Here is a 15,875-nt window from a genome sequence, read left to right as displayed (position 1 = left end):
TCCTGTGTAGCAGTCAAAGCCCATGACTTTGTTTTTAACTTGTCAAAGGGTGGTTGTGGCCAACTTCCAGCTTGCTTACCATCTTATAAACCATAGGTTGGACAACTTTGTTTCAATACCTTGTTTGTGTCCACAACAGTGGAACAGCTCAGAAATAGCAGAGTACCTTTTTAATTAGCTGGCACCCACAACGTATTTACATTGTGGGAATGCACATCCACACTGTTCTTCAAATGTAGTCTCTCCTATTTCTTACTGCATTCACATTTAGTTTCATGTATGCAGTATATGCCTTAATGTGCATATGATCCTCATGTCGTGGGAGTACTTGTGTTTTGGGTATGTGAGATGTGTGGAATTTGTACTATCAAGGGAGTGGCAGTCCTTGGGTGCCTTCAGAACTGAGACTGGGTAAAGTGTTGAAGCAATCTGATGTGAGTGAGAAGGAAATATACTTTTCATGTAACTTCTAGGATGTGATAATAGGTTGGAGAGTATATTTCTTCCTCTTGTCCTCAGAGCTAAGCCATTTGATCAGCTCAATCAGCTATTTTCAGAAATATTAAGAAAAATGGAAAAAGGCCTGTCTGTGGTCAAGTGAGTATGTAAAGTGTTCCCTGCCTTGTTTCTCTACAGGAAATGTGTTAGTCTAGTATGAGGATTGTAGCTGTGCATTCACTATAAGAGGTTAAGTTGCATTGTTCAGCATTCTGTATGCAGGATCTTGAAAAGCTATATACATCTTAAAGCTAAAGCTGTGGATAAGAATCATGAGGCTTGATCATGGAAAGAATCATTAATCATCTAGTTATATAGGGTCTGAATTACAGGTATAAAAGCCCAGAACTAAATCTAGCTTGGAAAAAGCTACTAAAATGGTGCTCCCTTGGTTCCAGAGGCTGCAAATGAGTTTGAAGTGAAGGACATAACTCTATTCAGCCTGCTTGAGAACTGATAGGAGGTAAAGGGAAGATAATGTGTCTCTATTTCTCTTCCTTCCATATTTTACGTTTTCCAAGTTTTACTGTGTTTAGTCTCCTGGCTTCATCCTGCTGCAGTGGGTAAGACTTAGGAGGAGGAAATCAGGAATGAAAAGATGCACAAAATGATAGTGGATTCTCGTCTTACAAACAGAGCAGGAGCAGCTACTGTTGCTTCTTTTCCTCTTTTGGAAGGAGACCTGGAGGAGAGAGGGAATGTTGTGCATGGTATCATGGAGTGTATCCATCCTCTCCTATTCAGCTCTATCTTTTGCACGCCTGTTTCTCATAAGCAGCTATTCTTTTTCTTTTTAATGGAAAGAGCCTTGTATTCCTATTTCCTACTTAATTTAGTGCTCTGAGTTCACAAACAAGCAGTACTTACTGTTACACTTTTTCCGCAAAAGTATGGAATAGCCTCATGATATTAAGAAGGATCTTAAATCATCTTGAACTTGACTGCATATTTGTACTGCGCTCTTACTTTGATTAGTTTTTATTTTATAAAGCGCACATTGAATCCTAAAAGTTCTTTTGGACAGTGTGAACAGTACTTGCAGATAGCCAGGTGTCTAACTGTTTTTCAAAAGGATGAAGATACAGTTTCTAATTCTTAAGAATTAGAAATTCATCCTCTACACTTTTCTGGGCTTTGGAAGTTTTCTGTAGAACTGAGCTCTGCACCAGCCAGAAATGTCCTGCTATCTAGGGACTTTCATAGCTGCTTTATTCCTAGTTTGCTTTTTTAACTTTTTTATCTTTTTTTTTTTTTTTTTTAACTTTCTTGGTTTGACTAGATACTGTAGTTCTTTTTGTCTGAGCTTTTGTCTCTTAAGGTATAGTTGATGTTTGCTACAGTCAGAACACTCAGAGTATATGTAAAATAAATAAATAAAAAATTGTTGTTGTTACCCCATGAAACTCCTATTATGTTACTTCTCTGTGTTCCTTCTGTATCCTGTGTCCATGGTTTGGTGGTCATTACATCATTTGACTTACTCAAAATTTTTTATTAATTTTTAAAGGGATAACAATTTAAGACAGATCTACTACATTTGGAGTAGTAACATGTAATCCAAATCTTATTTTAGATTTGTATAATATGTAACTAATTTTGGGGGCAGTGACTGTTGAATCTCTCCTAACTTTCTATGATACATTTCTAAAATTACCTAATTTAACTTGCTCTACTGGCGTCAGGCTTTTCTGAAGTTGATGTTTACATGGTTTTGAATACTGTAATCTGGAGAATACAGCATCACTATCTCTAAACACTAAAATATCTGTCTAAAACTGCAGTCTGAATATTTTATTTTCCAAGGGCACTGTATTTTAAGTTGTGTATTTCCAGCATACAGTTGATATATCTTTTAATATTTTAAATATTTGCGTAGCCTTCCTTGTTTTTCCCCAATGAGGGTAATACTATTTCCTGCATGTAATACTGTTTGAAATTAATCTTGAAAAGTAATACAGCCACCAATTAGTCTCCTTTACATGTGTCTAGAGATATCTCCTAATTTTGGCTGAATTTCTTCTGATCCTTTTGGTTGGTTAAGTTTATGATTTATTTTTTTTAATGGTAATTTCCAGTATTGCAGTTAGTATTTCTCCGTCTTTCAAAATTTCCAGAGGAAACAGATTTTGTTGTCTTTTGCTATTTGTGTGTGAAAGGCTTTAATGTATTTTCATATCTTGAACAAACTGAACTGTTTGTGATTTTTTTAAATTATTATTATTATTATTGTTTGTTTATTTGTTTAATCTCTTCTCCACTTCCTTCCAGCTGATATCCCTGCCATGTCCCTATAGCTTTTTGGCTACCTTCTCTGCAGAATAGCACCTCTTAAAGTGTTTCTGATTTTGTTTAGGTTATTGCTGATCCTCAACCATTCTGATTCTTATCCATCAAATGAGAAACATCTTTTGTGTTACATGTGGACAATATTCTTTTCCCCAGCAATCCATATTTCATTCTCAGATTCAAGAAGCCATAATTTTACTCTGGGGGAGAGGCTGGTCTTTAAAAGACTTTAAAACACTCTCACCTTTAAAACACATTATTAATGTTAGATTTTTATGTTTTTAAGATTACATTCAGTGTCCATATTGTCAGAGGAGATTTAATGAAAATGCAGCTGACAGACACATCAATTTCTGTAAGGAGCAAGCTGCACGTATTACTAATAAGGGGAAATTGGCAGCTGATACCAAAGGGAAGCTTCCTACTCGAACACAGGTGAGTTACATTTTTCTTAACTTGTAGCTTGCATTCAAAATCAAACCAAGCTTTTTAAATAATGTGTTGCTTTTAAGTGGAGTTAACTACTTTGTTATGTAATTTTGTTATTTGCGCTAGACTGAAACGCAACACTAAGCATGGACAAGGCTTTTGATCTCTTACAAGAGCTACAGAGATCCATAAATCAGATGGCAGCAGTTGCAAAGCCAAAAACAGTCATAAATGTAACTCAGAAATGTGAAAATGACATGTAAAGGTAGCAGCAGAAAGTAGAAATGCAGTTTTTATGAAGGAAGTTGAATTTCTGTTGCGCTAGTTTTCCGAATCCAATTCAAGACTGCTCCTTATGGAGTCAAACAGAGGTACATGGCTACAGGACAACTGACATCAATATTTTCCATAATTAGAGGCTTTAGAGGGCTTCAGGTATATTAAGGAAAAAAGTGAAGATTTAAAGTGTATATGTGTTTTCATTTGGTGGTAATGCTCTTTTTTTCTGGAAGCTGTGAAGAGTTAAACAGACATAAGCAGTTACTTAGTGATTCTTGTACTGTATTCTGAACTGGTGCTGGGACTGGTCCAGACTGCACAGGTGAATGTAAGATTTGGATTTTAAAGACAAAAATGATCCTGCCCTTGAGTAGTCTTTTTAAATTAACTAGTAATGAGATCATAATTTTAATCTCGTGAGACAACTGTTGAAAAAGATGATAAAATCTGTAGAAAATCGAAAAATGCAGAATGATGTATTGTTGAACAACTAAAAACCACTGAGTTAGAGAATGTCTTCCACTGGTATCATCTGTATGTATAAGAAAGCAGACTGGCAGAAACCATTTGCATGTTCCCGTACCAGAAACAGTTTACGTAGTAGGAAATGACCTGTTCTCCCACAGTACCTGAAAGAACTACCTATTGTGTTTTATAGATAGCTTGATTTAATTGCTTACATTTCTAGGTTGTATTTTGTTACAGTACAAACCTGCTGCTGTTAAGAAGATGCCTTCTGTAGGATCAACACCATCACCATCGTCACGCTTACCACAGCCGAGTGGCATTAGCAAAACTGTTGTAGGTATGAAATGAATGTTATAAATTTTCCTTTTCTTTTCTAAATATTAGTTCTCAGATTATTCAGTGAAAGTTGATTGTTTATTTGCAATAGTGGTTTGTAAAAGCTCATTTAAAATAAAGTTGGAAGGGGCACTGATTGGCATCTATCTAAAAAGACTCTTGAGCACAGAGGATTCTCTTCTGGTTTATATAGCAGGTCAAATTATTTTATTTTTCTGAATTGAATCTGCAAAACGAAATATATTCTGTTTGTACATACTTTGACATTTCTTTCCTTTTTCTTTGTGAAGAAAGTGATTGAGATCCAACATTTTTTTTTAGAATAAAACAGATCTCAATAGCATATTTTCTTTAAATTTCTGGAAAAATATTTGGTTTTCCTAGTGTCTTGACACTTGTTCATATCTTTATATTTCTAAAACTTGTTTTGAATTTTACAATTAAAAATATGTAATAAATTATATCATTTCAGCAGCAAAATCTTATATTTTCTTTTATTCTTATGCATGCTTCAACTGCAAGGTGCCTCTTCAAGTAAAGCACTGCCTTCATCTGGATCCAGTGGAAGTAAAATTCAGACGTTATCACCAGCTCATAAAAACTCACTGGGAGTGGTGAACCCACAGGCAGGGTAAGTTTCCATGTAATGTTGTCATTTGTGCTTTATTTCATACTTATGTTGTGCTAGTTCTAGAAGTCTCTGTGGTCTGCTTCACTTGCTTTTTATTTTTTTTCTCCTGAGCTTCAGAATTTGAATTTATCCTTTATTTATAAATACAGTTAATGTTTAAGGAACATTGGAAAAGGCAAAGATGCATTTTCTCAAGTTAAAGTAACAACAAAGGAGGTCAAGTGATAAAAATAGATATAAAATATCTATGGATATGCAGAAGTGGTTGGAGCTATAAAGTTTCTTCTTGGTAAATGTGAAGTGACTTAAAAAAAGAGAAAGCATTAAGCATAATTTCCTGCAATTCGTGGAAATAAAAGAAAGAGGCTTCTGCCACAGACTACCAGTTGTGAGAGTATCTTCTCTCTTAGCACAGAAGGAGCGATGTTTTCCTTCTTCCCTTTCCTGTCTTGAGGCAACAAATGAGCAGAAATAAAGCAATGGAAACAGTGCACTTACAACAGCAAGGAGTGATAGACGTAGACTGCAAGAGTTCAGTGTAAGTGCTGGTGTGATATCAAGGCTGTTACTGATATTTTGCTAGGGGGGGTAGACTGTTTACACTATCTCAAAGAAAAATCTATGGAAGGGATAGAAGAAAAGTGATGCAGTTCTACAGAAGTTTAAGGAACACCAAGAAGCACTGAGAGAACACAGAACATACAACAAAGTGTTTGCAGTTATAACATTGCTGATTGAAAAAGACTTGTTCCTATAAAAATGAGTATCTGATTGATGAAGGCTATAAGGTGGGGAAAAACAATGGCTTAAGTTCCTTCTGAGTTGTCAGTGAAATGATTTACTGAGCAATGTTACACATGGATTGTCTTAAAGGCAGTCCTTTAAATGGAATGTTAAGCAGTCACTGTCTCTTTTTTCCTTGACAAACATTTAAGAGTCTCCGCACATTTTTTTTGACCAGGTTAAATTCAAGGTCGTGTTGTGAAAAACAGGCTCCTGCAGTTTGCACTAAGGGAAACTGTACATTTTGGGTTTTTTTAAATCTATTACTTAAATGTGGAACCTTCCATTTTTGCCTGGATTGTTTTAATTCTGGATTTGGCAAAGAGGCTGAATAGTGGAATTACAAGTATATTGTGCAGTATCAAGGAGGAACTATATGTGTGTTGGAGGGAGAAATTTATTTAGACACTGCTGCTTTCTGTGGAGTTGTGGTCCCTGTTCTCTGTGATGGATGGATAAGGGGCAGGATGATCCCACAGCTAGAGGGCAGGGACATATGTGGGCTGCAGTTCCCCTCTCGCCCTTCAGGTGGTGCTCTTGGGATGCTGCCCGAAACACCCGTGACAGGCACAGGGAGCTGCTCGTGCCGTGGTTTTAAAGGTCGAGGCTGAAACGGGCTGTGTGCAAGGTGTTTAGTTCTGTAAAGGAAAGAGTCTTGAACTTCATCTCATATAAAGTTCAAACACAATATCCTTGTATAAATTTTTATTTTGTTCCAGCAGAAATGCAACCAAATTTTATGAACTGCCTTATTTTAAGTCATATTTACCATGTGGTTTCGTTTTTTTGATTTGAATTCTCCTCTTCTGCTCCCTGAGTAAAGGACTACTGAGAGAGCACACCACAGCAACATCAGTATAAACTAGGTTAGTGTCAGTGAGGCTTACTTTGTATGTGTAGTTCTGCTGTGAGTGTTTTCTTTTTCTGCCTGGACAGAGTAAGAACAGCCAGTTATTCCAGTATGAATGAAATTGCAGCATAAGGGCATCATCTCTGAGTCCTAGAGAATCAAGTAAGAGTGCAAGAATAGGATGTGACTGTAGGAAAACCTTCAGTCACTTGGGTGAAAATAGGTTTTCATCTTTTTGATATTGAAGAACTGAGAAAAAGAAAATTAATTCTACATAAATTGTCACTAGGCTTATTGTTTGATAGTGAATCATGTTATGAACCCAGGTTTGATATGCATTTTGTAATAGTGTAGAGGTTAGCACTGTTTTACATTTCTTGAGGGGTAGGGCAATTCTAGTAAGCTGGCAGAAGTAATCAGATCTTCAGGAGAAAAAATTGGCTAGGTTCTTTGTAATCTAAAGGTTAGGCAAACAGGCAAACTCTGCACCCACATGCAAACTGTTTTGCCTAGCAGAGCTTGACCCCGCTATTTGTGGCCAGCCAGGGATCTTTTGCTTGTACAGGTTAATTTTCTGTGCATGTTTCATTTATGAGCAGTTTTGTTTGGTTTCTTTTTTTAACCAAGACTTGGAAAATTATATGATATTTTTAATAGGCAAATGAACCTATAGAAATTAATTTGTAATTTATATTTTATTTTGGGTATAAATGGTATTATTTAATGTTAAGCTGATCAAAGTTACGCTTCCTGGGAATCATGTCTGCCAGTGGTACATCCAATACTGTCTTACAGCTGAAATACAGTATGAATGGCACACTAAACCAATACCAGTAAATTTTAAATTCCACTTAACGTATTTTGCATACCACATTTTTAGCCTATAAAAACATTCTCTTTTAAAAATAGCTTGTTCCTTTCATTAAGACTGTAGCTTACAGAACTTTGTTCAGTGAAATGAAGAAAAGTAAGGAGCTGTCTTGGGTTGCTTTTCAGAAGATTCTTACGATTGTGTTTTTTTCATTAGAACGTGAAAGGGCTGTCTAAGTTTGAAAAAATACTGTAGGTCTTTATTTTGACAATATTATGACTGCTTCTACATTATTTCTTTGTTATTCTACTCTGTAGGTGCCTGATGTTCACAGATTACGCTGATAATATTTTAGGGGTTCAAAAATAACTAAGAAAATCACGTTAGGTTGCAGTATGAGTCTTGCAGTGTCAAAGACCTCAATATTGTTTCTCAGCTCCTTGGGAAGTATGTAAAGAGTATTTATTGAGTCAAACAGGAATTGATTAAGCATTTCCTGAGTTAATTAGTTTGAACTAGAACATCTGTTTGGGAAGAGGAGTGAAAAGAGAAACTCTAGGGGAGGTTATCTTGCCGCCTGCATTATTGGGGCTAAATTGTCAAGACTAAAATCCCGGTGTTCCTTGCTGACTTTAGAATGAATATCACTTAGCACTGTTGAATTTTTGTTCCTTATGGGGACATATCTTTTGAAGCGTAAGATCCATAATGTGGATTGCAAGATTTACACCAGAAACTTCCCAAAAATTAAACTATATTGGAAGCTCTGTAGGTTCTGTACCTTTTAATATGAGGAGTATGAAAAGTAGTATGATATGGGTGTCACAGATACACAACAGCTGTTGTGTGGGGTTTTGTTTGTTTTGCTTTTTTTTAATATGTATTAGAAGCTATATTGAAAATAATATGCTTCCTTCACAGCAGTTAGCTCTTTTGTAATTTTCCTGGCATTGTAGTTTATTAGGGTTGTATGACAAGAATCAGAAAACTGCACAATAATTTTAAGAAATTATTTCTTGGGGTGTCAGAGTTGGTGTTTTGTTGGTTTTGCTTGTTTTTTCCTTATAACTTCCCTTTAGGGATGAGAAACAGAAGAAATAAGCTTCAGCCTCTGATACATGTCCATCAGTTTTGCTTGGTTTGTTTCCTTATAGTTCTTTAATCTCAGAAAAATAAATAAAAATACTCTTTAAGTGTTATAATTTTCCAGTTAAGGCTAAGTTACCAGGCTTTTTTTGAGAAGAAACTTTGGTTACGTTATTGAGGTAGGAATGGTGGTATAATGGGATTTTTGCAGCTTTTACTTAATGACTTAAGATTATAAAAATGCAGAACTTTACTTGAAGATATAATTTTTCTAATATAAGTTGTGATTTCTGAAAAGCTACAATTTTCCTTATGATGATATGAATGAGGGATGGTTATTTGGTTGGTTGCTTTTTTTTCCAATGGTTTTAAAATTTTACTTTTGATTTATTCTTTTTGGTTTGGAAATGTGATCCATAATAGTAAAAAAAAGTATTAAAGTATTACCTGTGCATATAGTACTGTCTATTGTGCATAGGTTTTTTTGTTATTAAAACAAAGTTGGGTTTCTTTCAGGCTTGCCTCTGTTCAGCCTTTACAGAACAAAAAAAGAAGTGAAAAAGGAAGAAAATTTACTCCTTGCTAATTTAAGGTTAAGAAGTCTTGTGCTTACATATCTATTACTTTCTAACGTCTTAAACTTACAACGTGTAATTATGAGCCCCCTTTTCTAGATGCAATGTATGACATGAAAGTTATTCTTAAAGGAGACCAAATGTGCATACATTGTGCAGATTGTGAGAATACCTAATCCAGACATAAGTCTATGAAATCCTCTCCTCATTGAAGCAAGAAAAACCCTTTTGTTTGCTGGATAATTAAAGTCTGTTTTATACATTCTTTTTTAAGTCAGTGGGATTTCTTTGGTAATATAGGTGTTTAACTGTGAGTACTTTATTTTTTTCTGCGATAACTTGAATAGCAATTTAGCAATCTCCTTATGAGTACTCGTTTATATATTTAGTAGTAAGATGGACAAGTTAGGCCCACCACTGCGAACTGGAAGAGATGTACAAAGGTTTTATGACACTGATACAAAACCAGAAAGTAACAACAAAAGATCAAATGAGTTCTTGTCTATAAAGAAGTAAGTATTACAAATCAATATGGTTTATCTGTTTTGCACAAATGTTCCTTTTAAGCAGAAAAGTGTGCCCCTGACAGACATGAGCTGCCCCGTATGTCTTCAATATAAGTGCTGTGGGAGACGAGTAGATGATATAATTAGTATCAGTGAGAGGTAAACAGCTTCATAGTGGGACAGGAAGGATGCACATCTTCCTCAGATTTGATTTCTTCTGTCACTGATAGGTTATGGCTTAAGAGTGATAAACTTCTGTCTTTCTAAATCTGAGATCAAACTGATTTGCATGATATAAAACTGAAGTAAACATTTAAGCCTGATAACTGTACTATTTTAGTAATTTTATTCCCTTAAGGTCAAATGTTTATCTCTCTCTTACATCTGGTCCAAAAACATGTGGAAGGCAGACTTTATAATGAAAGGTAAAGTTTTTTTTACGTCCAAATTATCTCATATAAAGACTTTTGAATATTCAGAAGTCTTTATAAGATCTGAGGTTGGAAGGAAGGGTATTCCAGTTATTCTGATCTTTTAAAAAGGAAATAGATACTATATCGTAGTTAAGCCTTTGATACAATTTGCAAGATGCCAAATTCAAATAGGCTGGTTTTTCATAAACTATACCTTAAAGCTTATTGCAAAAGAGAAATTAGTAATGAATTATATGGCACATACATGGAATGGAAAGCTTTAAAGAGTAGAAATGTGTCTGAATCTCTTAATGCTGTAGCCAAAGCTGTAATATCTTTGAGACAGGGACAAAACATTTGAACTTGGGTTTCTATATGAAGAAGCAAAAAAGCAGTGAAAGGAGGGGAAGCTCTTTCTAGACAAACAAAATTTTCTTTCTTTATTTGTTGTTTTGCATATTTGTTTAGAGTTAAAAGTCCTGTGAACCACCAAAAATCAGGTCAGTTTTTCATTTTGTAATACATTATTAAGATGTTGAAAATTTGACTTAACAAGTTACTACACTTGCTTACAATATCCCCAATCCGTACAGTGGTGATTTGATTTTTCTTGAGAAAATTTCTTTAAGAGTATAGGCACTTGCTCTGTTCTTCATAACACCCCCTCTTGTTCTTACTGAAGTATCCACTGAGTTGGTGAGTTAAATCTGCCTTCCTTGCGGGAGATGATTCAGTGTGTTGTATGCCAACAACATTCAACAAATGTGGATAGTTCCTAGCGATTCTTAAACTCAGCATAGCAGTGTGGATGGCAGAGGTTTCTGGACTTTGGGATGCATACCATTAATCATGAGAAAATTATTTATGACTTTGCACAGAACTATGAGATGTTGTGGGTGTTACGGTGACAGCTGTCAAGAATATCTGAAAACACCCTGTCTAGGAAGCAAGCTTTATATATCAGTATTTTATGATAACATTCAACCAAATTGTGAATGTATGCATAGAAGAAGACAAGCTTTTTACACATTTCTTTCAGATTTTTATTTTGCAAGCAGTGGTAATTCAGTAAGATGTATGACATGAGCTGCTTTAGGAATGGAAGTCACCTTCAGTCTTATTTCTTTTAAAATTGAAAGTCGATAATACGTGTCTTTAATGGTATGTCCAGATTTTAGGAGTTCCAGGTGGTTGTGGTACACAGCCTCCTCTGCTGTCAGGCTGTATTAATACTTCATGTGATACAACTTAGAGTAGGGATTTATATAGTTTTTCAAAATCAAAACAAAAAATCCAACCAAACAGAAAAAAACAAGTGAGTAGGTAGATAGCAGAGATGGGACAGATCGAAAGAGACCTAAGCTGTTGTGGCAAAAGTTGAAATAATCAAGAATATCTAACTTCATCGGAAGACTTCTCTCTAGAGATCAGATTGCTACTTAAGGATGCAATTTCAAGGTTTTTCACCAAATACACATGAAACCTGATGCCAATTATGTGTCCAGATTTGAGCTGAATAAAGATGTAGACAGTGGCAGCCTGCTACTTGTATTGATTTACTCATCAAAAAAGGCAGAAATCACAGAATCAAAGAGAGCGGGTAAGATTGGAAGAGACCACAATGGACCATCTGGTCCAGCCTTCCTGCTCAAGCAGGTGAGGTTGCTGTTCATTGCAGTCAATGAGAATCATTGCAGTTAATTACAAGACTCATATTAAAGTTTCTAGTCTGAAAATATATTTAGGGTTTTTTTCTGTATATTTAGAAAACTAGTGAAAAAAGACTGCAGAAATTATGCAGAAAGCTATGTTTAAACATTTTGGAATGAAGATGTCCTGTTAAACCTTTAATGAATGATGTTTTATCTGTTCAGGGGACTTTGCTTCCCTTAGTAGGCAGGCTGGACAGTGCACTTTGAATGTGGCTTTTCAGAATTTCGATTTCTTCCCACCCCTCCCTTGTTCAGTCACTGAATGCTGCACTAGACACAACACAAATAATGTTTTTAAGACACTAATTTCTCTGAAATTTCTTTAATGTACACCTAGTATTAAAGCATCAGATTAATTTTCAGAGTACCTAGTGGGATGAGGGTATATGGTACATACCTTAGAAAACTGAACAGGAAAGAATAGTGGCCTGTTTTTTATGTCAATTTATTTCAGATATCTAGGACTCCTAACATGATGTTCAAAGCCAATTGATTCAAAGTACACGCTGAAAAGACTTCAGTTTAAGAAATTATTGCTGTTAGTTTTGAAAAAGGATTATGTTAGTCCCAAGGTGAAAATACAGAGAAAACTGAGTCAGTAATATTTTTGGAAAATTTGTTTTAAACTACTTCGAGCTGTCTGAACAGAAATTGAGACACAATTCTATTCTTTGTGTCATTATCTGACCATCCCTGATCCATGATGATCCATACTGTTTCTGTGTGTACAGCTGCTTTTTTTCTTTAAATGCTTTTCTGGCTTCCTTAGCAGGTAAAGTAACAGTCCGATATGTTCTTTCCACTATTGAGCTCTAATGAATTTTACTCAATTATAAGCAAAGGTCTCTCTCCTCATTGTAAAATAAGATGGAGGAAATAACAAAGATAGAGTATTTAGCGTCTGTACTGTTGTGCATACTTGTAGCAGTGTAATTTAGGTTACATTTAGACTTTTATCCTGGAATTCTGTAACTTCTGAAAGACATAACTTTTAGTAAGTTTTAATTCTGATATAACTGACATAGTGCTTTTCAGTCTCCACAGTATTTTTTTTCAAGTAAATCCATCCTTAGGATCTCCTTGTTAAATAAGAGGGCAGGCAGGAAAACTAATGGAGAAGGTTAGTATTCTGCCCAGTGAGCAAGAATCTTTGATCATTCCACTCTACCTGTTCCATGTCAAGGCCATTCTTGTTAAACTTGAATACTTTAGTTAGGTATTATTTCACTTTATTTAATCTTAAATTTAGTTCTGATTTCCACCTTTGTGCTTAATCATTTGATCATTTCACCACTAGTTTAAGTGATGGAAGGAGCTGAAAAGCCATCTTTAGCCTATGCTCATGAAATGATGGAAGAAATGTTTTATGCAACATGTCTATAATTCAGGAGTTATTACATGTTCCTCAGCTGTGTTAGTGTTGCATTTGAAGTTACTGGAGTTGAATGCATTTCCTTATATATGGTTTGAAAACCAAACCAAGACCAGGTTGTTTATAATTCTGAAAGGAACAGTTAGGTTCATCTGAATGGAAGGGAAAAAAAAATTCACTTTTGGGTTTTTGTTGCTGAATGGGCTCTTGATGGCTAAGCTTTTTTAATGGAGTCTTGTTTTAATTTTTTTTAATGTACATGAGCCAGTCCCACCTAAATTTCATTTATGCATAGTTGTTCAAGAATGAGAACAGAAAAACTTGGTGGGTCATGCACAAGATGTCATAGTAACTGAACACTTGCCAAAGAAGAAGAAATTCCAGTGAATGGTAATTCTTTTGAGCAACGATGAAAACTTCTGTCCTCGGTCACTAATGCTAAAACAATGCTCCTTCCTATTTATTTTTCTTAGTGCCACTCAGATTTTTCAGGGGATTCTGATGTTTCTCTACTCATCAAAGCAAGATGTGAGATGTTCTCTATGTTTGGGATGTGCTATTTGTTGTATACTGGCTTCTCATAAAACTCACGAGTCTTGAGAAAAACAGCTTTTGCAACTATGTGGTCATACTGTTGAAGCCAACTTTAGGAACACTGTGACAGGCTGTTAAAAATGAGGCCCTAATGCCCAGCTGGATACACTTTTTTTTCTCTCCTCCTATTTATATTTCCAATATAATTATGCTTTGAAGAAAGAGGATCTACAGCATTGTCTAAGAAGCATGCATCCTAAATAAAGTCTGTGGGTATGAAGAAAAAAGTCTTGTGACTTACTTCATATTGGTCACAAAGTCTTGAGAATATGATATCCTTTCTGCAGATCTTAAACTATTAAGACCTGCAGTCTATTTCTGTGAAAGCCCTGCCGGTTCTAAAAATTGTTTTGTAATTTGTCAAGATAGACATTAAAATGTACTAAACAACCCCTAGTGCAGGGTCTACCTGTATTTTGGTGGGTTAGCAAGTGAAACACATGAACAGGAAAGGACTTGCTTTTCCCTTTAGCTTGTCGTTGTAAGATTCAAGTCGTATCAGTTCAAATCACGCAAGTTCATGCCAAAGCTCTTGTCTGCTCTTGGTAGGAAATGAGTTACTTTTCATACGATTAATTAATGTGTAGATTGTTTAACCTTTTTTTAATGTATATTATTTGTAAATGCATATTCTTGTATGGATTTCTGTTTGTGTATATAAATCACCAGATATTTATTCTATTTTAGAGGCTCAGCAAAAGCCCGGACATCAACACCTCCTAGTGTGGCAAGAACCATGAGCACGGGTGCTTTACCAAACAAAAGAAAAACTAGCAATTCAGATGCTTACTTAAGGTAGCTTTTAACTTTGTGGATTTTGTCATCAATAGAACCTTCATTAAAGGAGATTACTTACTACAAAAGAAGTTGGGGAAAGTATTGTTCTCTGCAGCAAATAGATAACTCATGGTCAATATTATTTGGCATGTTTAAGTTACTCAATATGTTTTGCATATTTATCATCACACAGCACACCAGCACACCTTTGTCATCAGCTGTCTCACATGTGCACAGAAGACCGTGTTAGAAATGTCAAAAACCTCTTAGGAGCTGTTGAAAAAATAGGCACATATTCTCTCAATAGAAATTGAATAAAATCTCCATGCTAAGCACACAAATTGTCTGTTGCCTGCCCTTTCAAAGGGTAGGATGAAAATTGTATTGCTGTTTTAGCCTTTTTTTTTTTGACAAGCTAAATTTTAAGTTTTAAAACACTCCAGTTAATCTAACTAGCGAATCGAATATTTGATCCTGCTCCTAGAACTTTGAGATTTTTCATTTTCTTGCAGGGAAGGTGGGTATCTGGAGATCCATAGGGGAGACAGGGTAGAGTTATAAGGTATACCACTGTAAATAGGAAGTGTATGCATGAAAATTACAGTAACAATAACTGTAATTCACTGCAGAGGTTAGAATAATTTCACATCAAGTTATACTGAACTGACTTACAGAGAATGTTCTTTATCTGGGAATTTTCAGGTCTGACGGTAAAATTGGATGTGACAGTGGAGACTGTGCATCCTCAGTCAATGGAGGAAGTTCAAAAAGCAGCGAAAGAATTTCACCTGTACACTTATCAAAGTTCTGCCATGAATGTGGAACAAGGTATCCAGTGGAGTGGGCAAAGTTTTGCTGTGAGTGTGGAATTCGAAGAATGGTTGTGTGAACATATCCTTAAAAGCAAAAAGAAAATGAGAAATTGGAAGCATCTGCTATGTACTGTTGCATGGAAAGCTAGAGCACTCCAGCCAGTTTGACTTCATGCTGCAAACATGTCTAAACATCATTTTGTAATTTTCTGAGTGCAATCTTCTGGTTACACAGTTATTTATAAATGAATATATATACTGTATATAAAAATAGTAGCTACTAAGACTGTGCCATTCAAGGAAATACTCTTTACTCTCTGTTAGAAATCTTTAAAATTAAGGTAAAGATGTGTTAAGTAATCTAGGTAGCAGAAGTGGTTCAATGTTATTTTTTTTTTGTAAAGCCAACTAGACAAAGGATTTTTTTAAATCACATATGCAGGGTAATACTTACCCATAGAGAACTAGCCATGAAGAACTTGGGCTTCAGAAGTTTCTCTGTGGAGGTATTTCCTTCATCTGTGACAGTAACTTAGATGCTGTGTTCTAAGTGAAAACAACATGAGCAACTCCTTATAAATTCCAAATTAATAGTGTCAAAAGTCTGGATCTTTAAACTCTCTAACAGTAATATCCCAATTGGACTTTCCAGTTACT

At 35.3% G+C, this 15,875-nt stretch overlaps 1 protein-coding gene across 1 annotated transcript in view; it reads left to right on the top strand.

Moving 5' to 3' along the window:
- Nucleotides 1-15,431, top strand: part of ZC2HC1A (zinc finger C2HC-type containing 1A) — a 30,416-nt gene extending 14,985 nt beyond the window's left edge. Inside the window, exons 5-9 of the mRNA XM_064650243.1 lie at nucleotides 3,071-3,219; nucleotides 4,198-4,297; nucleotides 4,819-4,927; nucleotides 14,317-14,424; nucleotides 15,109-15,431. Of these exons, the coding sequence (XP_064506313.1) occupies nucleotides 3,071-3,219; nucleotides 4,198-4,297; nucleotides 4,819-4,927; nucleotides 14,317-14,424; nucleotides 15,109-15,295 (653 nt within the window). The 3' untranslated portion in view covers nucleotides 15,296-15,431. The remainder of the gene's footprint in view (nucleotides 1-3,070; nucleotides 3,220-4,197; nucleotides 4,298-4,818; nucleotides 4,928-14,316; nucleotides 14,425-15,108) is intronic.
- The last annotated feature ends 444 nt before the right edge of the window (nucleotides 15,432-15,875 follow it).

The sequence above is a fragment of the Pseudopipra pipra genome, chromosome 1, assembly GCF_036250125.1.
Source record: "Pseudopipra pipra isolate bDixPip1 chromosome 1, bDixPip1.hap1, whole genome shotgun sequence".
Lineage (NCBI taxonomy): Eukaryota > Metazoa > Chordata > Aves > Passeriformes > Pipridae > Pseudopipra > Pseudopipra pipra.
The sequence above is the reverse complement of the archived record's forward strand: the minus strand, read 5'-3'. Positions and strand labels throughout refer to the sequence as shown.